Source organism: Ascochyta rabiei, chromosome 7 (assembly GCF_004011695.2).
Source record: "Ascochyta rabiei chromosome 7, complete sequence".
Taxonomy (NCBI): domain Eukaryota; kingdom Fungi; phylum Ascomycota; class Dothideomycetes; order Pleosporales; family Didymellaceae; genus Ascochyta; species Ascochyta rabiei.
The window spans coordinates 947,522-973,258 of record NC_082411.1 but is presented as its reverse complement, the minus strand read 5'-3'; the positions used below and the strand labels follow the sequence as shown (position 1 = coordinate 973,258).

Below are 25,737 nucleotides of genomic sequence, written 5' to 3'. Positions count from 1 at the left end.
GAGACGAGTTGATTGTAGATGCACTGACGTTCGTGGGGCTGGAGCTCTTTGTCACCATCGAGACATCGGATGTGTGTATACAACTATCCATCACATCAAGATGCAAACCCGTTCAATGATTGAGACAACATCCCGTGCTAGCAATAGTTCTCCCATTATTCTAGCGAGTGTCTGTTCAAGATTGCATCACAGATCGTGAATGGCGATTTTAAGAACATTCATTATTATTTGAGGAGTTGCAAAACTCTCGCGCAGTTTGTCTGCACGTTGTCACCAGTCCAGTCCTTGCGCCTCGAACACCGTTACCATGTGAAAAGTCGGACATGAAACATCTAGCCAATATCTCCAGCCAAGATACATCAGACGCTACCTCGTGGCTCAGATCTTCCGTCACCCTCTACCGCTACCTTATATCTTCTTCAGCAGAGCCCTAATGAACCCTTCTTGCTTTGCGCAACTTCGTGGAAACTCATGTCCCTTCTTTGTGAACTTGCTGAACTCGCCATACGACTGGAATCGCAGTACCTTGAGGTCCGGGTTGCGCCTATGATCGATGAGGTTGAAGAGGTTGACGAAGACAGGTTTCAAGACCTGCTGCATGTCAGTGAGGCTTCATAGCTTACACAAGCGACATGAAAACATGTTGAATGAGCTGTACGTACTTTCTGGCATTGAGTAATCGATGTGGGTATCTTCTCAATACCAACTTCTTCGCACAGTTCTTGCCAACGATCAAGCCTGCTCATGGAAGCACCGTAATGATACTCGATCTCCGCCGTGAGCGCCTTAGCTTGGAGGGTTTTCTTCTCTCCCTTTGTTTTCGCACCTACATGTTTGCACAGGCGGCCAAGCTCGTCTTTGAAAGAAGCGCGGGGGTCCGGTTCGAAGCCAGGGTACTGATACCAGAAAGGGCTACCATCGGGCAGGGGTTGCGCATCATCTGTAGTACCAGACTGCGATGCTGACGTCGTACCCTCTACAGAGTGAGTCAATTTGGCTGAAGCCTTGGAATGTTGAGGTTCGGTATCAGTAGCCGGGCATGACACATTCCTCATATTCTCAACTGTCACAGACTCAAGACCAAGAATAACACCTCCCATGATCGAGCCATTTGTGTCAAGGGACTGGACGCTAGGTGCAGCTGAGATCAAGGAGAAATTCGAGTCAACCGATACAGCAGAGTTGTCAGAGCTACTGGAGAGACGTCTGCGAGAACGACCTGCCAGATCTAACGTGGCGGCAGATGTCGCAGGCGTCGTAGGTGTTGCAGAAGCTTCTGGTCGTTGTCAGTAGATGGGTTCAACAGATACGCTATTTGTTTCACAAGACTGACCGCGGTGGCCGAACAGATACAGTTCCTTGAAGCACGCCTCCCAATGCAGCCGCCAATTCGCGTCACCCCCAACCCATCCTTGCGCCTTTGCTAGGCCAGCGAAGTTGGCCTTTGGTGATTTGGTTGTGTCGATTTCGAAGCCGGTACCGTTGGCCCACACTTTGATGAGCGCGAGCTGACCTTCGGAGGACTCCATGTTGATGGAAACGTAGTGGTGGCTGTGACTGAATTGAGTTGAAATACTAGTGTGGCGCAGAGTAAGTGAAACGAGAGTGAAAGGCGGGTGTTTATTGAGCTCAAGGTGACAGTGAAGCGAGTGTATGAGATAACGATAGTGATGGGAGAACGGTTGAAACTCCTGGCTGTTGCTGGGGTCTATCCGAGCGGTGTCGGCGCACGTGGGTAGCCGGAGTGAACCGGGCTGATCCGTATAATGGGAGTGAAGTTCCTTCTCTTGTGAAGCGTGTCTTATATCATAGTTAATAGTTATCTAACAATGGAGATGAGCTGCTTCTCGAGAGGGTGTTTGGTAAGAGAGGTGGATCTAAGCGAACAGGTGGCACCGCGCTAGCACCGGCGCGTCTGGAAGGGGAGGAAGGCATATGTGGCATATTAACTGGGATAATCCGATATGGTGCAAACATGAACATGAACATCAACCATCGTATCGGATCATCGTTTCTGGGTATAAACTCGTTAACGCCGACGTCCCAGGTCTGACTTAACTATAGCCTTCTAGCTAGGTACTACACCATACAATGCCAGAGCGTCTGATCTAGATTCTATACACACATCTGAAACAACGGATCAATAACGCCAGTGTTGTACACACAGTAGAAGCATACCACTTTCTACTCAGAACTACCCAGCATCCTCATCGGCCTGATATAGCGCATCTTGGTACGCCACAATCTCGCCCTGCAGCTCTGCGACCTTGTCTTTGGACTGTCTAAGCTCTTCTTGGAGGCTCGCAATCAGAGCCAAGAGGCCGGATATAGATCGAGGGCGAGTGATGGATTCTTGAGTGACATAGGCTAAAGGTGTGCGCTCGATGGTTGCTGAGGGGCTGGCTTCGGAAATGGGCTTGATGATGGACTTGAACGTAGGGCCGCTGTGAAGGTTCTCGTCGTTTAGGTCATTGTAGTCTGCATCGGCCGGTCGAGTGAAGCGCTGCGGTGTCTCGAGTCGTCGCTCGTCATGAAAGATGTCGAAGTCATGTTCCGAGCCGGGCTCAGGTGTCCTAAAAGAGGAGGACACCGGGATGAGCTCTATGGGACGGAGCGTCTCCGCCGAATTGGTAGTGTTCTGGAGAGTCATGTCCACGTAGACGGGACTAGCAATGTCAGTGTAAAAGTTGTAAGTAGTGGCCAGGATCATACTCACAGCAGCGGGGTGAAGACGTGTGTAGCTGAGATTGGGAAAAGTGGAAGATAAATGCTGGAGATGGCGACAGAGTTTTATGCGGTGAGTTTGGCCCCGAGGTGAAGGAACTGTCCTGGACATCAGCTTTCAAGCTAACGGCTAAAGCAACGATACGTTGCTTTCGGACAACCAGTGATCGATATTGGTGTGTAGTCTGCAGTTCAATCTTAGCTAGGTGCCTAACACTTATGCGAGTGGTGCTTTCATCCCGTCTCCGAACACATGTTGCACGCACCCAGATATATCCATCCCTACAAATGCACCTCTCGTCTTCAACATTGTCACTGTACACGGTTGAACAAAGGGTTTTTTGAGCTCAATTGACAGTAACTCCACTGGGTACATGTACGCATAGCTGAAAAGTAATGTACATACCAAGCATAATCCATTAATAGCGTGAAAGCAAAGTCCACAAGAGCAACCCAATAAAGGACTTTTAGGTGAAAGAAAACCCTTGTTTTAAATGATCCACAAGAAGGCTGCCTAAGCTCCAGATGTCGCACTGCCAGCTAAGCCGCAACCACGCGAAGGCCAGAAGGAATATACGTTGGATCCAAACAAAGCCAGTCAAACACTTGTCCGAGTAAAGCAGTATCAGAAGCAGTCTCACCCAGATGTCGCGTACACGTTGTTCCACACATACGACCCATCCGCCCCATGGCTTTCTGTCTGGAATGTGTGCCGGGATCTGGTTATATAAGCGCTGTTCAGGATGCGCCATAGCCTACACATGGGAGAGAGATTTACTAGTAGCGGCCTCGGGGCGGGTAGTCACCAGCCGGCGGGGCATCGTAGGGTGGGCGACCTCCTGGGCTACGGGGGCGTGCGCCACGAGGAGACGGAGGACGGCCGGCGTCGTAAGGACGACCGCCACCGGCGCCGTTCATGTAGGGGTCATCGTAGCGACGAGGTGGTGGGCCGGCCCTGGCATCGTAAGGATCGTCAGGGTAGCGCGCACGCGGTGGGCCATACTCATCAGGCGCCATGCGGCCACGAGGCGGCGAGCGACCATATCCTCCCTCACGTCTATCGTAGAATTCGCGCGGCGGAGTGCGGCGGCGGTAGTCATCCCGGCGGGGGCTGTAACCACGAGGAGGACCGCGGCGATCGTAGTAATCATCATACGGAGCGGGAGGGTAGCCACCGCCACGGCGGCCCATGGGTGAGCGGGATCGGTATCTATCACGGCCCCTGTCATCAGGACCACCAGGGCCTCCGTAAGGAGCCCTTGGCTTGAAGGGAGGGGGTGGAGGTGGGTCGGAGATGTCTTGGGTGCAGGTAACCTCCTGACCCTTGAACTCACGGCGGTCCAGCTTCTCAACGGCAGTCTTCAAGTCGGCGGCCGTCTCATACTCAACAAAACTAGAGAGAAGTCAGTGAGCTTGCAAACATGGCTCGTTACGTGGACGTACCCAGTGCCGTCGCGCTCGCGGCCGACCTCGGAATAGACAACGTCCAGTCCAGATTGGCGGGCGAAATCCTTCAGATCCTATACTTCGAGGTTAGGCCGAATCCAATTCCAGTTGCATGGGGTACACGAAGCACGCGAAAATAAAGCCATAGGTGGTCCAGGACCTGGGGTGCTTGGGCCTAATTGGGGACAGGGTGAATCCAAGATTTGGGGTGTCTAACCTGCCAGCTGGTCTCCACCGGAAGGTTTGCAATCCTCATCCGGTATGGAGTGCGACGAGGACGCGGAGGAACACGCTCGTGAGGGGTGAAGTTCTCGTTGCGGCGGGATCCGCGCGCAAACTGGACAATCAGGCGCTCGCCCATGAAGTCGGAACCATCTGTACTACAGGTCAGGTGTTTGTTCGAGAGGGCAGACGAATCGTTACAGGCAATTACATACGGAAGGCTGCGTTGCTTGTTAGCATGATTTCAACTGCATGTAAGGTTTCACAGCTTACCTGGAACAACGTCGCGGGCGTCCATGGCGTCCTTGTACTCGATGAAGCCGAAGCCGTTCATGAGCTTGATCTCGGTGATCTCGCCAGTACCATGGGTCTGGAAGTGGCCCTCGACTTCCGCCTTGGTGGCATTGCGGGGAAGGTTGCCCAGATAGAGGCGCGTAGACGATACCTCGGTCATGTTGAGAGCTGCCGTTAAGCTTTATCCTGCTAATAACCTAGCCTGGTGAGGAGAGTGAGCGCATGTCGACGAATATGAGAACAGCCAGGGAACGGGTCTGAATATGGCATGCCATTGCGAAGAAAGCGGACAGGGAGCGTGCGACAGTAAAACCAGCGGCCAAGGCTACGCGCGACAGAAACCAGTGAAGCGCGTGGATATATGGCCAGCGGGCACAAGACAGTAGGCGACTAGTCGTACCTTTGGGAAGCTGAGAGGCGGCGCGGGGAGTCCTACTGTTGGGTGCGAAAGGGTGGCCTTCACAAGGGACCTGATAGCTTGAAGACCTGGAGAATGATGGGCGACGGCTACGTGCAGTCGTGCGCTTTGGGATCCGGTAATACGAGCGCGACACGTATATATTGCGGTGGCGAAGAGAGGATAGAGATGAACGGGCGGCTGGGTTTGATCTTGCGGCCCCGGAAACGGTGGGTGAGTGGTGCTGGAATGAAGTGAGACGCACGCTCAGCGCTCGCCGCCTCAAGCCAAGCCTTACGTCTTAGCGTTAGGTACCGATCACGTGCCCAAACTTTGCCCAACCACTCTCGTGCACACGACCATGGACGACTTGCCTCTTTGTGACATAAAAATAGGTGTTGCACGGATCCAAGCGTGTGCTGTATCGATAGACTCAAAAGACTTAGTGGCACTGTGCTGTGCGTGATTGCAAATCACACGTTCTTCGGGCGATTTCGACTTTGTCGTTGGGTGGCAGTGCTGGTAGAGAAATGGGTATATATAATTGCGCACTTCCTAATATACACATGCTAAACAAAGCATGGCGACAGCTTATGCCGGAGAGGGCAGTTACGACACATGCAACGCCTTGTCTGTTATCCTCAAGTGAGGACGTACTTTGGCCCTTCGCCTCCCTGAGGTGTCTGCCAGTTGATGTCCTGGTCTGGTACCTTGATATCGCAGGTCTTGCAATGGACGCAGCTGGGCTGTTGTTAGCATTGTGATCGGTAACCCAAGTTACTAGCGAACTTACTTTTGGGCGTTGATCTGGAACCTGACGCCGAGTTCCTTGCTGTCGTCCTCAACGTACTCGTACACGCCAGCAGGGCAGAAGCGGTTCTCAACACCCTTGTACTTAGGCCACTCCTTCTGCGCGTGTGCATCCCAGTCTTTGACCTGCAGATGGCATGGCTGGTCCTCTTCGTGGTTCGTGCCGCTACGGCTGACACTAGTCAGGATGTCAAAGCTAATCTTACCATCCGGCTTCGGGTATTCAATCTTTTCGCACTGGTCTGCGGTCTTGGTGGCCGCGTGATCTGGCTTGCCGTGCTTGAGTGTCCAGGGTGTCTTGCCACGGAAGACGTAGGCTTCGAGACCAGAATACAGTACGCCTCCGTACAAACCGAGCGCAGTATGGAATGACGGTCGCATGTTGCGGACTTGCTTGAGTTCTGACCATACGGACGACTTCCTCATCTTGTCCTCGTAATCGAACAGGAAAACAGTACCGCCATCGGTATTGCCTTGCAGTGCGTCCCAGGTTGCCTCTGCAGCTAGCATGCCAGATCGCATGGCAGTATGTGTGCCCTTGATCTTCGGCACGTTGACCAAACCTGCAGAGTCTCCAAGCAGTGCACCACCGGGGAACGCAAGCTTTGGGATTGATTGGAAGCCACCCTCAATCAAAGTCCTTGCACCGTACGAGATGCACTTGCCACCTTCCAGTACATCCTTATAAATTGGGTGATGCTTCATCTTCTGAAACTCACCATAGGGTGCCAGCCATGGGTTGGGGTAGTCAAGACCCACGACGAGACCAATACTGACCAAGTTGTCACCAAAGTGGTACATCCAACCACCACCGTATGTGTCCTTTGGCAGAGGATAACCCATCGTGTGAGTAACCTGTCCTGACTTGAACTTCTCGGGTTGGACCTCCCAGACCTCCTTAATGCCAAGACCGTATGTCTGGTGCTGGCTGTCTCGCCTCAAATCGTACTTTTTGATGACCTGCTTCGACAGACTGCCGTGACATCCCTCACCGAGTAGAGTCACGCGAGCATGGAACTCCATGCCGCGCTCGAATGAGTCTTTGGCCTTCCCTTCGCGTGAGATACCAAGGTCGTTGGTCGCCACACCCTTGACTACGCCCTCGTGGTTGTAAAGAATTTCTGAAGCGGCAAATCCTGGATAAACCTCCACACCAACTTCTTCTGCACGCTCGCCAAGCCACTTCACCATCTGGTTCAGACTGATGATGTAGTTACCGTGGTTGTTCATCTGCGGCGGCTTCGGTAGGGGGATCGAGCCGGTCTTTGTGAGAAAGCGCATACGGTCCTCCTTTGCAGGTGTGATATCGGCGAATCGGTTTAGGTTGTCTTCTGACTTCCAGTCTGGCAACAGTTCGTCCAAAGCCGAAGGTTCGATGACATTGCCGGACACAATGTGGTCGCCCAGTTCGCCTGACTTCTCAAGTAGCAATACACGAAAGTCTTCGTTCCCTGCCGCGTTCGCAATCTGCTTCAATTTGATGGCGGCTGACAGCCCAGCAGGCCCTCCACCCACAATGAGGACATCGACTTCGTCCACCTCGCGTTCGGCCGAGCGTGGATCGAAGGAGTCGTCTTCGGTGGCCAATCGTGCTCGTGGCGTTGACGAGAAGGTTCTTCTTTGGCCAGCGACGCGAATGACAGGGCGGCACAACTCGGTGATGCTTCGCGTGCGTGATGCTGCGCATGTAAAGGAGCGAGCCGGTGGATGTGTGGCGCGTGGTGTTGCGAGCAATCGCCGTGTCAGCGACGCCGGTACCGTTCTGCAGGCCATCGTGGTGTGTGATGTGAGAAGGCGAAGTCGGCGAAAGTTGTGATGGATGATACCGCCAAAACGGCCTGGATTTTCGGACCTGCCCGCACACTGAGCAACTTACTCCAATGTTGTGTGTTTGCAACGATAGCAATGAAAGCGCAGCCTGAGTGCCCCCATTCTTGAACCCAGACCTCAATGACGAAGTTCGACTTTCAAGAACCGAGGCTGCCCGGCGGGTGTACGCCCCGGTCCGGCCAATGGCAGCGCTGCTGATTCTATGCGGCGCGCGCAGTCGCTCCTGCCATCTTCAGATCTCGCACCCGAAAATAGGTTCGAGTAGATCCATACATTTGCAACTTCTCTTAAGCGGTGCATCTCTCGCGCGCTTTACCTGTCGCTGTGCAGATTCAGCACAAACGAACCTCCGCAACTGCCTGCTATGCCGAGCATCACCACCGAGGTATAGCGACACCACACTTCCATCAGCCGCCAGTACCCTGAAAAGCCTCCAGAATGATGCGCTGCCAGAGGCGACACGGGTTCCTAACCGAGCTGCTCAACTTATTCGACATAGTCGCAGTTGTCGCAGGGCTGCTTGCAGTCTATTTACTACGCTAGCCTATGCTCGCATTTGTGCACCCATAATGCAGGTGTGAAATGAAACCACTACAGGATACGGTACTACCGTTCAGTGTCGCACCGTAAGATGCTGTGGAGTGGTCATAGAAGATCATCTCAAATTGTCATGTCGAATATTGCACCTCAGTGTGCCTGAAACTGGCCAAGCTTCATGCCTGCAGGCCTCAGTCACACACCAAACTCATGCGTTTGGAAAACCTCTTTTGGGCTATCCCGCTCCCCAGGCTCTCTGCAACACGATCTCTGACAGTTCACGTTCTAATATAGTCAGGAGGTCCTCGCTAATGATGATTGCCAGGACCGCCGTCATGGAGTCTACTCCCCAATGCCTTTGATCATTCGCCCGTTGCTGACCCAAACCACAGGTTCGATGGCTCGGCCGTTCCTGTCAATCGCTGTCAACGCCAACTAAGCATCCCGCTCAACGTGACAGATCTGTGGGTCTGTCTATATTTGTTCTTCGCGGCCTGAATGTCTACAAGCATCCTCCAACGGCGCGTGTATTGAATGTACGGGATCTTCAAGAACGTATCCTAATGGGCAGGTTTACTCTTCTTGGGGCTTGCCTCAGCCGAGTACATCTCTGAGATCATACATACAGCAGTATGAGTATATATGTAGCCTTCTCAGAAGGTTACAACATCACGCCCGACTTCGACTCCTCTCTTGATCTTTGGTGCAGAGCACTGTCCGTCTTTCCACCTTACTTTCTTTTCGCGAGCTGAGCTCACTTTTACTATCACAAACAGTTGATCTGATACACCTCTATACAATCCTTTCGATAATCCTCTTCTTCAAGCCTCCACTATGAAGATTGAATACTCCCTTCTCACCCTGCTGTCCACCTCATTGGTGGCAGCGGCTCCGGCCCCATTCGTCGTCACGGACCCAGTAGTCGCAACTGGGACTGGAAATGTCGCCACAACCGTCACTGACCTTGATCGACGACAGCAGGTCTCTGTTTACGGTTTCCGCAAGCGTACTCTTGAGCTTCGTAATGCTCTTTTGGCCGCTCGCGGAGGTCAGCGTCAGAACCAAGATTCTGATAATGGAAGAGAGGAGACTGACGCCAAAGATGCTGGGGAACAGGCAGCTGAAGGTGAACAGACTAGTGACAATGCAGCTGGTATGTCTCGTCCTCAACTCGTTCCATGTGTTACCTCTGACCTTCCATAGCCGAGCAACAACAACAGGCGGCAGATGTTAAGCAGCAGCAGCAAGCAGAGCAGGCCCAGGGTGCTGACCCTGCCACTGATCAGGCACAGAACAACCACGAACAACAAGCTGCGCCGGACCAAGCCGCTGGTGATCAGGCCGTAAAGGACCAAGCTGCTCAGGACCAAGCTGCTCAGGACCAAGCTGCTCAGGACCAAGCTGCTCAGGATCAGGCAGCTGCCGACCAGAAAGTATGTCTCTAAAGAAACCCTCGATGAATCACCCTTCTAGTTCTGCTCAGCGTACTAAACCATCCAGGCTGGCCAAGCGGAACAGGACGCCCAACAGCAAGCAAAGCAAGAAGCAAAGCAACAAGCCAAGCAACAAGAGGCAGAAGCGAAGCAAGCTGAAAAAGAGCAGAAGGTATGTTGAACCAACACCAAGCATTCAGTCTTATCCCACCCTAACACATCGCAGGCTGCACAGCAAGACGCAAAGCAACAGGAGGAGCAAGCCAAGCAACTGCAGAACCAGGCTGAGCAGGACGCAAAGCAAGCCCAAAACGACGCCGAGCGCGCTGCAAAGGACCAGCAAAAAGCAACCGAAGAGCAGCAGAAGGCCCAGCAAGAAATCGACCAAGCACAGCAAGAACTCGATAAAGCGAAGCAGCAGCAAGGCCAGCAAGCTGCCGCGGGTAACGCTACAGCCATCGTGGGCGGCGACGCAGCAGCAGCAGCCAACCAGACACAGGGCGCTGCAGGCAATGGCACACAAGCTGGTAATGATCAGCAAGGAAACGGCAACGGGAAAGGAAACGGCCGTGGTAAAGGAAACGGCCGTGGTAAAGGAAACGGCCGTGGTAAAGGAAACGGCCGTGGTAAAGGAAAAGGAAAGGGAAAAGGTCAGAACCAGGAACAAGGACAGGACAACGCTGCTGAGGAGGCGCTCCAGTCTGGCGGCCAAGAGCAACAGCAAGGTGGAGGCCTCGATATCGGTAATATCCTGAGCAGTCTGCTTGGTGGAGGTGCGGATGCCGGAGCAGGAGCAGGAGCAGGAGCAGGAGCAGGCGCCGGAGCTGGTGCTGGTGCTGGTGCTGGTGCTGGTGCTGGAGCGGGCGGGTTGGCTGATCTGCTCAGCGGACTCGGAGGTGGCGCAGCTGCCGGTGGCGAAGGTCAAGGTGCTGGTGCTGGCGCTGGCGGTTTGTCTGGGCTCCTTGCAGGCCTGACAGGCTAGACCTGACAAGTAGCACAGTTGCAAGGGTCACAAGTCACAGATCGATTCAGGAATCGACATGACAACGGAAGGCCTCAACTCGAGACATGGATTCAAAAAGCTCATCAATAAATTGGCCTATATAACACAAATCTAATCGCTCCCTAAGCGAACACTTGTTTTACCAACGGATATCAAAAGTCTAAGCAAGAGGCCCTCATAACACCCAAATCACTATAGCTCAACCGCTCTATGCCGAAGCTGTAGTCTCCTCCCCCTTCTCCTCATATTTTTCCCAGTTGGCAAGAATGTTGCCGATCTTGGGCGAGTTTGTGAGCTTGTACACATCCTCGAAGTATTCCTTGGTCAGAGCGAAAGGCTTCGCAGTGACATTTGGAATGTACTTTCCAACCAGCTTCGACGGGTCGATGGATGTCTTGTGAATCTTCTTGAGCAAGAAGCTTCGGAAGGGCTTGACACCAGAACGTAAGAATGTGCTGTGGAAGGGCACATCGATACCCTTGAGCGGGATAGTAGCGAACCCTCGCTGAAGGTCGAGAGGCTTGGGCTTAGCCTCCGTCTGCTCAGCACAGCCCTTGATGATCTCGACCAGGTGTGCTTTGACGTCCTCCATTGACAGGCTCTGCATGAGAGACTGGATGTCAATCTTCTGCTGCTTCAGGTAGTTGGTTACACCAGTGAGGCAGTCGAGAGCTCGAAGGTCACCAGCAGCAACGTACTGCATGTTGGCGATGTTGTAGTTGACAATCTCAAGGAGCCAGCCAGTTGTCTCCGCAATGTTCTCAACAACGTACTGAAGGGCTTGCTCGTTGAAGGTCTTCGAGATTCTGCTTGGATTGACAGCGCACATGGAGTAGTTGGAACGACCAGTCTCATCACGCTCGACAGCGACTTGCATGGTAAGACCGCGGTAGAACACGACCGAAACCAAGCTCTCAATGGGCATGACCTCGGCGAGCGCAGCAAGCGCACTGTATTCTCCGAGAGAGTGACCAGCGAAAGTGCTATCGCGCTGGACAAGACCCTTGGAGCGCATGTCCTCAAACGAGGCCTTCTCCATAAGAGTAAGAGCGGGCTGGGTGAACTGAGTGGCTGACAGCAGACCGGTGGGCGATCGGTATGTGTACGAAGTGGTGTTCTCGTCAATCTCCTTGAAGATCTTCTCAGACTTGATGGACCCATCGGCACTGACGGTCTCGAAGGTCATCGAGATGTAGTTCTGGCGAATGGCCTTTCCAACGGGACCACCAAAGTGAATGGTAAGCTCCTTCGGGTTGTTCTTGACGATATTGGTAATGGCAAAACCTAAGAAAAAAAAAGTTAGGAGGGATAGTGCTATTGAGTTGCGGGGTAACATACCGTAGTTGTCCATGAAGTGCTTGTCGGCACGGTCCCAGACTTCCTTAGCGACTGGGCTGCTGTTGTATAGCTCCATCCCCATACCTTGTTCCTGCGAACCTTGACCGGTGAAGACGTAGGATGTTGTCGGTTGCTCGACCTCGGCCTCACCAAGAAGGACCTTGTCTTCAGTCTCTTGATTACTGACTTCGATCTTGATGATCTTACGACCTGAAACCATACCGACGTGCTGAAGCTTGACATCAAGCATATCGTCAGGAAGAACCATGCCAACGAGGTTGACGTGGTAGCTCCTTACGCGTCCGACGTTGTTCTCGGCAGCCCAAGTCTCGACCAAGCTCCTCACAGCAGCACTGGAGTACATGCCGTGAGTGATGGTGCCAGGCAGGTTGGCGTAACTAGCGAAGACGCGCGAGACGTGAATGGGGTTGTAGTCGCCAGACACGCGAGCGTAGTTCTCGTTGGATGCTGGTGCCCTCAGTGTCAATGGAGCCTTGCCATGCAGAGGGATGGGGTTCTCAAAGTTCACTGGCTGGTCGATGGTAGAGCCGTTACGCTCCAGGTAGTCAATCACAGGGTTGCCGTGAGCGGTTCCAGACTGGTAGTTGACGGATGCAATCTGAATAACTTCCTTGGTGGGAAGCTCGAGGAGAACTTCACCAACAGTCTCAACCTCGGAGAAGATGGTCTTGTTCTTGTACTTTTGGAAAGTCTCGAGCTTGAAGATCAAAGTCTTGTTGAGGAGATCGATCTCAGGCTCTTCGAAATTGAACCACTCCTTCGATCGCAGAATAGCGACATCCTTGCTAGTGGCCAGAGACAGCTGCATTGGCTTCTCGGTCTTCCTCTGGAAGGTGTTCTCGAAGTCAGTATACGCGCCGCGATACAAGAACTGGCTGGTGACCTCCATGACAGCTTTTCCATCACGGGTGATAGTACCGCAGACCTCGACCATCTTACCAGACTCTTGGTTGATGACGGCGTTGATCTGGGCAGTGGTGTCAAGAACGTCGCCCTTCTTCAATGGCTCCGCGCCAGGAAGCATGCGGAAGCCGTTGGAAAGGTGAACAAGCTTCAGCAGGTCACCATCAATGGCGCGAGGGAAGATAGGCTTGGTGATCGCCTTCCAACCAACAACGATTGCGAAGTCCATGGGAGCGAAGACTTCCTTGCCAGGTCGGTCGACGAAAGCCTCGCCTGTGTTGCCAACAGCGTGGACAAAGTCGTTGATAGCCTCGCTGGTGACTGTGGCCCGACCACCGTCGAAACTGGCGGTGACTGAAGCATCGAAGGGGCAGGCTTCGTCACCGAACCAGATCTTGTAATAGAAGTCCTTGATCCGGTCGTTGCGAGCTTCCATGACTTCGTGAATAGGTGCGTAGCCGACATCAGGGCGGTAGGTGAAGCGGAAGGGAAGAGCAACAGCAGATCCGAGGGCAGTGCGCTCCTCGTACATGTTAAGCAGAATCTCCTTGTCTTTGATGCTGACATCGACAGTCTTGACGTACTTCGCGCCGTGGTGCAGTTCCTTGACCGTGATTGAAGTCTTGCTGGGGTCGTTGGGTTGGGTGATTTCCACGGTCATACCAGGAGTAGGGGCAAAGATCCTGGCGGTGGGGTTGGTTTGGAAGCGCTGGCCCTGGACAAACACATCTGTCGTGAAGAATGCGTGCCTCCACGAGTATGTGCTACCGGCGAGGAGTTGGAGCCATGACTGAACCTCAGGCATGGTCGCGTTCGGCGCGGGTGACAGACGGTAGATGGTCTTGTCCTCAAGCTGCGACACGGTTAGGCCGTCAACTTCCAATCCTTCCGAAGCCGCAAGGAGCTTGTTGCCGAAGTACTCGACAACGGGGACCTTGGACTCATCATCTCCGTAGACATCGCGCAACAAGTACTTGATGTGGCCCTCGTGAACACCATCCAGAATCTCCTTGATTGGCTCGTCGACCTTGGTGGAGTACTTGACGGCCATGGGACCTTGCAAAATACAGGTCCTGCCAACATCCTGGCCAAAGACGGCTTCAATGTCCTCTGACTGCCACAAGGAATCCTTCTTGAAGAAGAATTCGAAGGTGTCATCGAGGCAAGGAACAAAGGGTACGGGCTTCTGTCCACGACGCTGGCAAAGGAGCAAGAAGTGCTGGACATCCTGAGCGTTGATCAACTGCTGGTCGGCTTCAGGGTAGGCCTTGAAGACCTGCTCGAGCGTGGGGAATGGATCAGTGAGCTCATCGTAGCTTTGGATGATGGACTCGCCGCCAGACTTGCTGAAACGCTCCTCAACTCGGCGAATGAAGTCACCAGTGAGACGCTTCAAGCTCGGGTCGATCCAGCGGGATTGGTGCTTGACATACATAAGATCAACCATGCGTTGAATGACCTCGGAGTATGTCATGTCTTCCAGATCGACTGACTCGCCCTTCTTGTTCCTGCCGAACCAGACCTTCTGGAAGTCATCGTTGAGCTTCTTGATGATGTATTCACGCATCTTCTTGAGCTCGGGTACACGCTTGGCCTTGTCCAGGGCGAAGATCTTCTGATCCATCTCATGCCAGAAGATGACACCGCGAGTAGCAAGCTGGTGAATTGGCTCGCCCAGCTCGGAACGAACAGTAATGATACCGCCAGCAGGGCCCTTGTAGGTTTTCTCCCACTCACTGTCCTCAAGACCAGGGGCGTCAACGATAGCCTGCTTAGCCGAAGGAGACGTGAATGCCTCCTTGGCGGTCATCACACGACTACCGAACAGACAACCGTCGAAAGGCATAGGGGGGTATCCAAACTTGGTGGACCAGGTACCAGTGAGGTAGGGGTATGTGTCTTCCGCTCCACCGAAACCAGAGCCGGCAATGAGGATGAGGTTCTCGCACTTGCGGAGGCGACCGTACATCTGGAGGATGGGCTGGTGGAAATCCTCAAAAGAATGATGACCACCTCCACGGCCTCCAGTCCACTGAAGCGCGATTGGGAAGGTTGGGTTTGCCTTGGCGATGTTGATAGTTGCCTGGATGGCTTCAACAGAGCCAGGCTTGAAACCCATGTGTTTAATGCCCAAGGTCTGGATGTACTCGTTGGCGACCTCAATGGAAGGGATTCCAGCACCGATGGTCAAACCCTCAATCGGGACACCCTCAGCTCTGAGCTTAGCAAGCAGCGGAATCTGCCAGCCCATAGCGCGGGGGTTGATGTAGATCAAATTGATGCTGATACCACGACCAGCGGGAATGTTCTTCTCAACCTTGGTGATGGCCTCGGTCATGGACTTCTCGTTGTAGTAACCTCCGCCAGCAAGCTCAATCTCGTAGCCGGCGTTCATAGTGGCCGAGACGAACTGCCAAGGAACAGTGCAGGGGGTCATACCAGCGACCATGACAGGGGGCAAGCCAAGGACTCGACTCATCTTGGTGTCAACATACGTCTGGCCAGTGGATGTCTTGACGAGTTTTGGACCGTGCTCCTTGACCCAGTCGACAGCGTACGTGACCGCATGGTCTGAATCGCGGTCGAAAAGCTCGGGCTTGTAGCCAACCTCGGCGTTCTGACCGTCGATAGCTCCAGCGAGAATGACGCGGACGCCAGTTCCCTCCTTATTGCGGTTGGTAAGCACACCGAGTCCGGATATGCCACCAGGGCCGAAGTCGAGGATGTGTGTGGCCTTGGGGAACACAGTGGTCTTTTCCCACTCAACCGAATCGGTGGTGATCATCTTCACGAGTGCAGGAACGACGTTGTCGGATTCATACTCACGGATGTCCTTGCCAGTGTGTGTATCGAACAGCGGCACACCGAGGTCACTGGCAGCGATCTTGACATCCTTGAGGTCATCTCCGAGCTGTTTCGTCGCCTCGGCGAGGTATTTGCTGTGGAAAGGCGCGGTGATAGGAAGGAAGCGGTTGACGAAGCGAACCTTGCGCTCAGTGAAAGGTATCCTTGTTTGGTCGAGACCTGTAGGAGCCTTGACCTTGCGCAGACGAAGGTTGAGACCGTACAGAGAGATGGGAGGACCTGTGACGACGAAATTGCGCGCGCTGTTGACCAGTGAGATGGCGATGTGCCTATCCTCGGGCAAATGTGCGTTTGTTGCGTCAATGTGGTCTTGGACAGCCTTGCGAGAGAGGTCACGAATCGACAGCATGGGGGTTGGAACACCTTCACTGTTGTCGATTGAGTCCTGTAGGACGTTGGGAGCAAGAGAAGTCCTGGGGAAGGCCTGCTGACTACGTGTACCGATCCAGAAGAGGATCTCAATAGCCTTTTTAGCAGACCTCTCAAAGGTCTCCCAGTTCTTTGCCTCTGCAATTGCGGCAGCTGTGACAACACCCTGAGAGTGACCAGTAACACCAGAGAAACGGCTTCGAATGTGGCCGGGGTGGCTGCCGAGCACTCTGCAGGTAACGACATAGTGCGCAAGCTGTGTAAGACCGATCAAGGGAAAGCTGACAGGTGCCGAGACGAGGTAGTCAATGTCGGGCTGAGCTTCGCGGTTGTTCAGCCATCGCATGACGTCCAAGCCCTTGGAGTAGAGCTTCTCCGCGCGTGGGTCGCGGGACAGGGTCAGCAAGTGTTGTGCCTCGGCCGCAATAAAGTCCTCCACAAACGAGGGGTATGTGTTGTAGATCTCGCGGAGTTCATCGAAGTACTCCTCGATGTTGCCCTGACCGCCCACGACGGCGTAGATGAAGGCATTCTCGTCAGAGGCCTCGCGGAAGAGGGCAGACTCGTGGTGCTTGATAGGCCTTTCGACGGCAGCGCGAGCTGCGTAGTATGACCGCACTGTCTCCAGCTTCTTCTCCGTGATGCCTGGCAGCGTTGCGGCCAGCGCATGCACCTCGTTGCCGCGCAGGAAGGCGCGCTCGAACTCGGTGAGGACCAGCTTGAGCACCTCCTCGAAAGAGTCAGGGTCCTCGCCCTCGTCTACCTCCTTGGCAATGAAGCCGAGGTAGCGGGCAACCAGCTCGACGACGGAAGAGGGCTCGTCATCCTGTGCAAGTTCGTCTGTGGGCGCGGGGAGTGTCTGCTTGAAGGTGTCCCTCAATTGCTGGGCGTTGAAGTGGAGGGCGGTCGGGATGAGGAGGGTGTACTCGAGCGAGCCGTGGGTGAGGATGAGCGGGCGCAGATTTGCTGCAGAGCGTGGCGTCGAGATGCCCGTCTGCTGGCCTGATCCGTACATGCTGAGGGGGTGGACGCCTGGGGAGCTGTGTTGCGCGCGCGTGTTAGCTTTGCCGTCGTTCTGGATTTTGGGGCGTGAGGGGCTGGTGCGGCGGTCGCCGTGACATCAGACGACAGTGAAGTGAGGGAGGTGCCTACCTCTACCAAAGACGTTTGTGGACTAAATTACAGGTAACAGGGAAGGAACGGTGTGCACAGGAAGGTGCGTCTGGAGAGTTGTGAGCTTTGGTTCAGACTCGGCGGGGACTCGGGGGGCAAGAGTGCTCGAGCGCTGGAGGAGAGAGCTATCAGGACAACCCAAGACACCCAGGATCAAGACACATGGCCCACATCGACGACGGCTCGCAACCAAGACTCAATGCGTACCTGCTGGATCAGGTAGAAACTAATCAGCCTGCGGTGCTCGGGAATCCGTGCGGACTGCTGGTGCTCGCAGCTCCCTTGCGATGTGCGGTGTGGCGTGTGGGTTCAGGTACTCCACTGCAGCAGGCGGCAGGCAGCAGGCAGCAGGCAGCAGAGGTGCAAAAGGGTATATGAGGAGCAACCAGAGAGGAAGGAAGGGCCAGCGAGATGGGTGGAGGTGTAGGGAATGATCGGGCGGCGCAGGATGGCGTGTTCACTGTCCGCGGCGAGCAGCGAGCTGTTGACTTTTTGCTCCTCCAGCTCGGTTTGGAGGCGCGCTAGCATGGCAGGGGGGTGTGGTGCTGGACATGCTGGACATGGGTGTGCCTCCTGCGGCCAAGGCGTTGGGGAGCAGCGCGGACTAGAGGACTAGAGGACCCCTTGGAGCCATCAACACGGCAACGGCAACGGCAACGGCAGCACTGGGCGCATCCCACCACGCGTGTCCTTTGCGAGCGAGTGACGTGCGCCGACCTGCTCTGATAAGAAGGCACGACGCATGCATGGCCCAAACGACTGCAGCTTGTTGAGCGCAGCGTTGGAGACGGATGCGGGCCTGCGTGGATCGGACCCTGGCCGGCACTGGCTTCGCGACTCCCACCGCTTTGGCTCTCTCTCGCCAGCTCAGGCGAAATTTGTGTTGAGAGCCAGAGCACGCACGGCTAGAGCGCAGGGATGCCTGACTTTTAGAGCGGTGCACAAATCCTCAACACCCGAGGCACACGTCCAATGAATTCTCTTTCATTCCAACGAGAGCCAACGAGATAAACCGTGCATGCGCTGGGTGCTGTGTTCCTGCTGCTTTCGACTGCTCTCCCACCTCACCCACCTCTCCCACCTCTCCCACCTCTCCCACTAATCCTCCACCTGCCTCTGGGCACGCCATCTCGCTCGTCTCGTCCTCGTCTGTCTTCCTGTCTCGAGCTTCTTTGCGAGCAACACCCTCTCCACCGCCAATTTCAGTGCGCTTCTTCGGCGTTGCTGCTTCCCTCCTTAGGCAGTGCTGTACTATACCCCTCCCTCGCCGCATACTAGACTAGAGATACCCCATTGAGCTCCGGCGAGCTTTGGCAGGCACTCTCTTATACACCGACTCGTCCCACCACCACCTCCACCTCCACCTGCACCTGCACCTGCACCTGCACTCCACGCATTCCCCCCTCCACCATGCGTCCCGAGGTCGAGCAGGAGCTCTCGCACACGCTGCTCATCGAGCTGCTTGCATATCAATTCGCCTCGCCTGTGAGGTGGATCGAGACGCAGGATGTCGTTCTCGGCGAAAACACCACAGAGCGCATTGTCGAAATCGGTCCCGCAGACACGCTCGGTGTAATGGCCAAGCGCACACTGGCCTCCAAGTACGAAGCTCACGACGCTGCGCTGTCGGTGCAGCGCCAGATTCTGTGCTACAACAAGGACGCCAAAGACATCTACTACGACGTGGACCCTGTCGAGGACGAGCCAGAGGCGGCTCCCGCAACCAGCGGAGCAGCTCCAGCAGCTGCTTCATCTGCCCCCGCAGCTGCCGCCGCCCCTGTGGCCGCCGCCTCGGCTCCCAGCGCTGGCCCAGCCGCTCAGGTGCCAGACGCACCCGTCACAGCGACCGACATCTTGCGCGCACTGGTTGCCCAAAAGCTGAAGAAGCCTCTCCTGGACATACCCCTGAGCAAAGCCATCAAGGACTTGGTCGGAGGTGAGTAGCTGCACTCGTCCACACCAACTCGAGCTAACAAACCTGCAGGCAAGTCCACGCTCCAGAACGAGATTCTCGGAGACCTGGGCAAGGAATTCGGTTCCACCCCCGAGAAGCCCGAAGATACGCCCCTCGACGAGCTCGGTGCTTCGATGCAGGCTACCTTCAATGGTCAGCTTGGAAAGCAATCGTCCTCCCTCATCGCCCGTATGGTGTCTTCGAAGATGCCTGGTGGCTTCAACATCACAGCCGTGCGAAAGCACTTGGAAACAAGATGGGGTCTCGCCCAAGGACGACAAGACGGACTCTTGCTGCTCGCCATCACAAACGAGCCGGCGGCACGTCTCGCGTCCGAGAGCGACGGAAAGGCCTTCTTGGACGAGCAGGCCAACAAATACGCATCCATTGCTGGTATCAGCCTGTCGGCCCCTGTGGCCGGCGGTGATGCCGGCGGTGCGGGCGGAGGCATGATGATGGACCCTGCGGCCATGGATGCCCTTACCAAGGACCAGCGCCAGCTCTTCAAGCAGCAGCTGGAATTGTTCGCTAGATACCTCAAGATCGACCTGCGCGCTGGTGACAAGTCGTTCATCGACTCCACAAAAGCACAGACTGCGCTCCAAGCGCAATTGGACCTCTGGACTACCGAGCACGGCGAGTTCTACGCCTCTGGAATCGAGCCTCAGTTCACTCCTCTCAAGGCGCGTGTCTACGATTCGTCCTGGAACTGGGCGCGTCAAGACGCCCTTACCATGTACTACGACATCATTTTCGGCAAGCTCAAGGCCGTTGATCGCGAGATCGTCAGCCGCTGTATCGCCATCATGAACCGATCGAATCCTCTCCTCCTGGACTTCATGCAGTACCACATGGATCACTGCCCAACCGAGCGCGGTGAAACCTACGAACTCGCAAAGGAGCTTGGCCAGCAGCTTATCGACAACTGCCGAGACGTTCTGAACGAGGCTCCTGTCTACAAGGATGTCGCCGTGCCCACTGCACCCCACCTCGAGATCGATGCTCGCGGCAACATGAACTACAAGGAGGCTCCTCGCGCAAGTGTGCGCAAGCTGGAGCATTACGTTCGTGAGATGGCCGAAGGAGGCAAGCTCTCAGAGTACGGCAATCGCACAAAGGTTCAGAACGACTTGCAGCGTATCTACAAGCTGATCAAGCAGCAACACAAGCTATCCAAGTCGTCGCAGCTGCAGATTAAGAGTCTGTACAGCAATGTCATTCGCTCGCTCTCGATGAATGAGGGCCAGATCATGCCTAGCGAGAACGGCAAGGGCGCGAATGGAAAGCGTGGCCGCAATGGCCGTGCCAACGGCTCTACCAAGCAGGGCAAGGTCGAGACCATTCCTTTCCTTCATCTGAAGAGGAAGGATGACCACGGCTGGGAATACAGCAAGAAGTTGACAGGTGTCTACCTTGACTGTCTCGAGAACGCTGCCAACAATGGTGTTACTTTCCAGGGCAAATATGCCTTGATGACAGGCGCTGGCGCCGGCTCCATTGGCGCTCAGGTCCTGCAGGGTCTGATCAGCGGTGGTGCCAAGGTTGTTGTTACCACGTCCAGGTTCTCCCGCGAGGTCACCGAGTACTACCAGTCCATGTACACTCGCTATGGTGCTCGTGGCTCTCAGCTCATTGTTGTCCCCTTCAATCAGGGCAGCAACCAGGATGTTGAGGCACTCGTAGACTACATCTACGACCCCAAGAAGGGGCTGGGCTGGGACCTTGACCTCATCGTGCCGTTCGCTGCCATTCCTGAGAACGGTCGTGAGATTGATAGCATCGACTCCAAGTCTGAGCTTGCTCACCGTATCATGTTGACCAACCTCCTCCGCATGCTCGGTGCAGTGAAGAAGCAGAAGCAGGCCTTTGGCTACGAGACTCGCCCGGCTCAGGTCATCCTGCCCCTTTCTCCTAACCACGGTACTTTTGGTAACGACGGTCTGTACTCAGAGTCCAAGATGTCTCTTGAGACTCTCTTCTCAAGGTGGCACTCTGAGAGCTGGAGCAACTACCTCACGATTTGCGGTGCTGTTATTGGCTGGACTCGTGGTACTGGTCTCATGGGTGCGAACAACATCGTTGCTGAAGGCATTGAGAAGTACGGTGTCCGTACCTTTTCTCAGCAGGAGATGGCCTTCAACTTGCTTGGTCTGATGGCACCGGCCATTGTCAACCTCTGCCAGATCGAGCCTGTGTGGGCTGACCTAAACGGTGGCTTCCAGTACATCCCCAACCTCAAGGACCTCATGACCGATCTGCGTAAAGAACTCACCGAGACAAGCGATGTCCGCCGCGCTGTCATCAAGGAAAACGCCATCGAAAACAAGGTCGTCAACGGCGAGGCTAGCGAGGCTCTGTACAAGAAGGCTAAGATAGAGCCCAGAGCCAACATGAAGTTTGACTTCCCTACGTTGCCTGACTGGGATTCTGAAGTCAAGCCTCTCAACGAAGACCTGAAGGGAATGGTCGACCTTGAGAAGGTTGTCGTTGTTACCGGTTTCGCTGAGGTCGGTCCTTGGGGTAACTCCAGGACCCGCTGGGAGATGGAAGCCTACGGCGAATTCTCACTCGAAGGTTGTCTTGAAATGGCCTGGATCATGGGTCTCATCAGGAACCACAACGGCCCGCTCAAGGGTAAGAGTTACTCTGGCTGGGTAGATGCCAAGACTGGCGAGCCCGTCGACGACAAGGACGTCAAGCCCAAGTACGAGAAGTACATCCTCGAGCACAGTGGTATTCGTCTCATCGAACCAGAGCTGTTCAACGGTTACGATCCCAACAAGAAGCAGCTTATGCAAGAGATCCAAATCGAGGAGGACCTTGATCCTTTCGAGGCCTCGAAGGAGACTGCCGAAGAGTTCAAGCGCCAGCATGGCGACAAGGTCGAGATCTTCGCCATCGAAGAGTCCGGCGAATACACTGTTCGCATGAAGAAGGGTGCCACCCTCATCATTCCCAAGGCTTTGCGCTTTGATCGCCTTGTTGCTGGTCAGATCCCCACTGGTTGGGACGCAAAGAAGTACGGTGTCCCTGATGATATCATCTCTCAGGTCGACCCTGTCACCCTGTTCGTCCTTGTGTCGACAGCAGAGTGTCTGCTTGCCAGCGGTATTACCGATCCCTATGAGTTCTACCAGTACGTCCACTTGTCGGAAGTTGGTAACTGTGTAGGTTCCGGTATTGGTGGTACCACCGCTCTGAGAGGAATGTACAAGGACCGCTTCCTGGACAAGCCTGTCCAGAAAGACATTCTTCAGGAGTCTTTCATCAACACCATGAGCGCGTGGGTCAATATGTTGCTCATGTCGTCTACTGGTCCTATCAAGACTCCGGTCGGTGCTTGCGCCACTGCTGTCGAGTCCATTGACATTGGTTACGATACCATCGTCGAGGGCAAGGCTCGTGTCTGTTTCGTTGGTGGCTTCGATGACTTCCAGGAGGAGGGCTCTTACGAGTTCGCCAACATGAAGGCCACCAGCAACGCCGAGGACGAGTTTGCACATGGCCGCACCCCCAAGGAAATGTCCCGCCCTACTACCACCACCCGTAACGGATTCATGGAATCGCAAGGCTGCGGTATGCAGGTCATCATGGATGCCAAGCTGGCGCTCGACATGGGTGTTCCCATCTATGGTGTTCTTGGCTTCACAGCAACCGCTACTGACAAGATTGGTCGTTCGGTCCCTGCCCCCGGTAAGGGTGTTTTGACCACTGCTCGTGAGCAAGCCTCTAAATTCCCTTCGCCTCTGCTTGATATCAAGTACAGGAAGCGCCAGATGGAACTTCGCCGCAAGCAGATCAAACAATGGCAGGAGTCTGAGCTTCTGTACCTTCAAGAGGAAGTCGCCGCCATCAAGGACTCTGTCTCTGAGGACTTCAGCGAGGCCGAATACCTCCAGGAGCGTGCCAACCACATTGAGCTTGAGGCTCAACGACAGGAGAAGGACGCACTCAACAGCCTCGGCAACAACTTCTGGAAGAAGGACCCCCGCATTGCGCCTCTCCGTGGCGCTCTTGCTACTTGGGGTCTCACCATCGACGACCTCGACGTCGCATCGTTCCACGGCACATCCACTGTCGCCAACGACAAGAACGAGTCGAGTGTCATTTGCGAGCAGATGCGTCATCTCGGTCGCAAGAAGGGTAACGCCCTGCTCGGTATCTTCCAGAAGTACCTCACCGGTCACCCCAAGGGTGCTGCTGGAGCATGGATGTTCAACGGCTGCTTGCAGGTCCTCAACACAGGTCTTGTGCCCGGTAACCGGAACGCGGACAACGTCGACAAAATCATGGAGCAATTCGACTACATCGTCTACCCCTCGCAAGCAATCCAGACCGATGGCATCAAGGCTTTCTCCGTCACTTCATTTGGTTTCGGTCAGAAGGGCGCTCAGGCAATTGGTATCCATCCCAAGTACCTCTACGCCGCTCTCGAGCACACTCAGTTTGCTGCCTACAAGCAGAAGGTTGAGGCTCGACAAAAGAAGGCCTACCGCTACTTCCACGATGGTCTCATCAACAACACAATGTTCCGCGCAAAAGACAAGGCTCCTTACGATGATGACAAGATGCAGGAGGTATTCCTCAACCCCCGTGCACGTGTTGCTCTGGACAAGAAGACCGCCACCTATGGCTACCCAAAGAAGGATGCTGCGGACCCCAAGAAGGACAAGAAGGCAGAGGAGACCCAAAAGATGGTCGAGTCGCTAACCAAGGCTACCGCCTCGGCAAACACCAAGGTCGGTGTCGACGTCGAGAGCGTCAATGCAATCAACATCGAGAATGACACCTTTATTGAGCGCAACTTTACCGAGAAGGAGATTGCCTACTGCCAGAAGGCTGCTAACCCTCAGGCCAGCTTCACCGGCAAGTGGTCAGCTAAGGAAGCCGTCTTCAAGTCGCTCGGTGTCAAGGGTAAGGGCGCAGGTGCTGCTCTGAAGGACATTGAGATTGGTAACGATGAGACTGGTGCACCGGTCGTTGAGGTAAGCTATCCTTTTACACCTTGATATTGACATCAATGTTAATTACCCTCTAGCTTTCTGGCCACGCTCAAGAAGAGGCCAAGCGTGTCGGCGTGAAGAGCATCAATATCAGCATCAGCCACTCCGATGAACAGGCTGTTTCTGTCGCCATCGCGCAATTCTAGGGAGTCTGCCCGTGCATGCGTTGCTGTTGATGTTACTCGTATAGACGGAAGATGACTCAAAATCTTGGAAGCAGATGTATTTGTTCGCTTGGGCGTGGGTGTCAGGAGCCTCGTCCGTTGATTAAACCCGCCATACCACCTTGTTATCCATTATAATGCAATTCAAGACAGTTTACAGAGGACATTCTCTCACTTCAGCCTGCGATAACAAAGTTCATACCAACCCTGCAATGTGTGCGTGCGATAACGCAATGAAGGACAAAGCATCGTGTGCATGCTAGAGCCCCTCCCGTCCCACTAGTGCCACCCTGTCGTCAGGATAAGCTCTGCAATTCCCAGAACCCGACACAAAGGCACTTGGCTACCGCTCGCTTCTCAAGCGAACGGAAACTACGGTACGGGAATCAGTGCTCAAGCTCTAGGATCGGGAGCTCCCCTCGGTGGACGTTTCTTTTTCGGTGCGAAATCGCGACGGCGTTTGCCCGTGCGCTTTCACATGCCAGCAGGAAAAAAACAGCATGTGACAGTTGAGTGGGTACCGCCTGACGCTTTCGCCCTGCGCTGCGGCGCCCACAGCCTTTCACCGCGGTGGCTTTAGCCTTTCACATCGCCGCGGTGGATTTAACTACAAGAGGACGGGAGGAGGGGGGAAGGGGGGGCCCGGCGTGCGTTGGCCTGTTCTGCAGCTCCCTGCCGTCCGCTCTTGGTCCCCCCCCCCCCGGTGGTTGAGGAAGGCTAACGGGTGGCCTGCAGGTACGACGCTTGCGGTTCTGTGGGGGCGTGCAGGTGTTGAGCCCCCAGGATTTCGTTGAGGTTGTAAGCTCGGGCGCGTTCGGAATGTTGGCCGCTATGGCAGGGGTGTGGCGGAGAGTGAAGGTATGATTGGAGTAGGTAAGCGTTCGTTGTTGAGCTGTGTTGAGTGGTTGAGGTGAGCACTGTTTCATTGTTTGTGCGACTTTGTGGCGCTTCTTTTGCCTTTGCGGTATTTCTCCAGATGTTGATGTTGTGGCATTCACGGCTTTTACATTCGACATGTGTTGTTCTTGGCTTTCACTCGCTCCCACACGTCAAGTTGCTGATTGTGGTCTTTCGACATGACACATCACGCATGTTGAGTCTCTATACACATATCATGAGACTCGTTCCATCAACTACCTGCTTCTAGTATCGGATCAGACATGTGTGCCCCACGATGACCTTCAAGAGTACGGCACCTCGACTTTTGTTCTAGAGTCAGGATGTCATCCGCCAGGTATGTCTGAGTTTGCA

The 25,737-nt window shown here is 54.7% G+C and overlaps 8 protein-coding genes across 9 annotated transcripts, besides 7 other annotated features; 2 read left to right on the top strand and 6 right to left on the bottom strand.

The window, feature by feature from the left end:
* Positions 1-408: 408 nt before the first annotated feature.
* On the bottom strand, positions 409-1,529 carry EKO05_0004896 (uncharacterized protein; the record flags this gene model as incomplete). The annotated part of the gene is made up of 3 exons (XM_038939224.1): positions 409-591; positions 663-1,276; positions 1,334-1,529. The coding sequence occupies 3 exons, from the start codon at positions 1,527-1,529 to the stop codon at positions 409-411; spliced, it is 993 nt and encodes a 330-aa protein (XP_038799440.1).
* A 665-nt stretch (positions 1,530-2,194) lies between these two features.
* On the bottom strand, positions 2,195-2,836 carry EKO05_0004895 (uncharacterized protein; the record flags this gene model as incomplete). The annotated part of the gene is made up of 1 exon (XM_038945680.2): positions 2,195-2,836. The coding sequence occupies one exon, from the start codon at positions 2,834-2,836 to the stop codon at positions 2,195-2,197; it is 642 nt and encodes a 213-aa protein (XP_038799439.2).
* A 606-nt stretch (positions 2,837-3,442) lies between these two features.
* On the bottom strand, positions 3,443-4,846 carry EKO05_0004894 (uncharacterized protein; the record flags this gene model as incomplete). 2 transcript variants are annotated; one of them, XM_059636484.1, is made up of 6 exons in its annotated part: position 3,443; positions 3,503-3,679; positions 3,728-4,117; positions 4,168-4,244; positions 4,388-4,545; positions 4,666-4,846. In XM_059636484.1, coding segments are annotated over 6 exons (984 nt in total). The 2 variants fall into 2 exon arrangements, with proteins under 2 accessions (XP_059492467.1, XP_038799438.1); XM_038939156.2 differs by adding an exon at positions 4,608-4,613 and having other exon boundaries at positions 3,443-4,117.
* An 878-nt stretch (positions 4,847-5,724) lies between these two features.
* Positions 5,725-7,666, bottom strand: EKO05_0004893 (Electron-transferring-flavoprotein dehydrogenase; the record flags this gene model as incomplete). Its single annotated transcript, XM_038939574.1, has 2 exons — positions 5,725-5,824; positions 5,877-7,666. The coding sequence occupies 2 exons, from the start codon at positions 7,664-7,666 to the stop codon at positions 5,725-5,727; spliced, it is 1,890 nt and encodes a 629-aa protein (XP_038799437.1).
* Positions 7,667-9,094: 1,428 nt separating this feature from the next.
* EKO05_0004892 (uncharacterized protein) lies at positions 9,095-10,675 on the top strand (the record flags this gene model as incomplete). The annotated part of the gene is made up of 4 exons (XM_038939208.1): positions 9,095-9,413; positions 9,464-9,693; positions 9,761-9,865; positions 9,920-10,675. The coding sequence occupies 4 exons, from the start codon at positions 9,095-9,097 to the stop codon at positions 10,673-10,675; spliced, it is 1,410 nt and encodes a 469-aa protein (XP_038799436.1).
* Positions 9,494-9,516: a tandem repeat.
* Positions 9,789-9,853: a tandem repeat.
* Positions 10,478-10,509: a tandem repeat.
* Positions 10,517-10,551: a tandem repeat.
* A 229-nt stretch (positions 10,676-10,904) lies between the features above and the next one.
* Positions 10,905-17,207, bottom strand: EKO05_0004891 (Fatty-acyl-CoA synthase system; the record flags this gene model as incomplete). Its single annotated transcript, XM_038939404.1, has 2 exons — positions 10,905-11,980; positions 12,035-17,207. The coding sequence occupies 2 exons, from the start codon at positions 17,205-17,207 to the stop codon at positions 10,905-10,907; spliced, it is 6,249 nt and encodes a 2,082-aa protein (XP_038799435.1).
* A 481-nt stretch (positions 17,208-17,688) lies between these two features.
* Positions 17,689-17,723: a tandem repeat.
* Positions 17,724-18,419: 696 nt separating this feature from the next.
* Positions 18,420-18,464: a tandem repeat.
* A 250-nt stretch (positions 18,465-18,714) lies between these two features.
* Positions 18,715-18,753: a tandem repeat.
* A 22-nt stretch (positions 18,754-18,775) lies between these two features.
* Positions 18,776-24,468, top strand: EKO05_0004890 (Fatty-acyl-CoA synthase system; the record flags this gene model as incomplete). The annotated part of the gene is made up of 3 exons (XM_038939424.1): positions 18,776-19,301; positions 19,350-24,304; positions 24,358-24,468. The coding sequence occupies 3 exons, from the start codon at positions 18,776-18,778 to the stop codon at positions 24,466-24,468; spliced, it is 5,592 nt and encodes a 1,863-aa protein (XP_038799434.1).
* Positions 24,469-25,070: 602 nt separating this feature from the next.
* EKO05_0004889 (uncharacterized protein) lies at positions 25,071-25,502 on the bottom strand (the record flags this gene model as incomplete). The annotated part of the gene is made up of 1 exon (XM_059636483.1): positions 25,071-25,502. The coding sequence occupies one exon, from the start codon at positions 25,500-25,502 to the stop codon at positions 25,071-25,073; it is 432 nt and encodes a 143-aa protein (XP_059492466.1).
* Between the last annotated feature and the right edge of the window lie 235 nt (positions 25,503-25,737).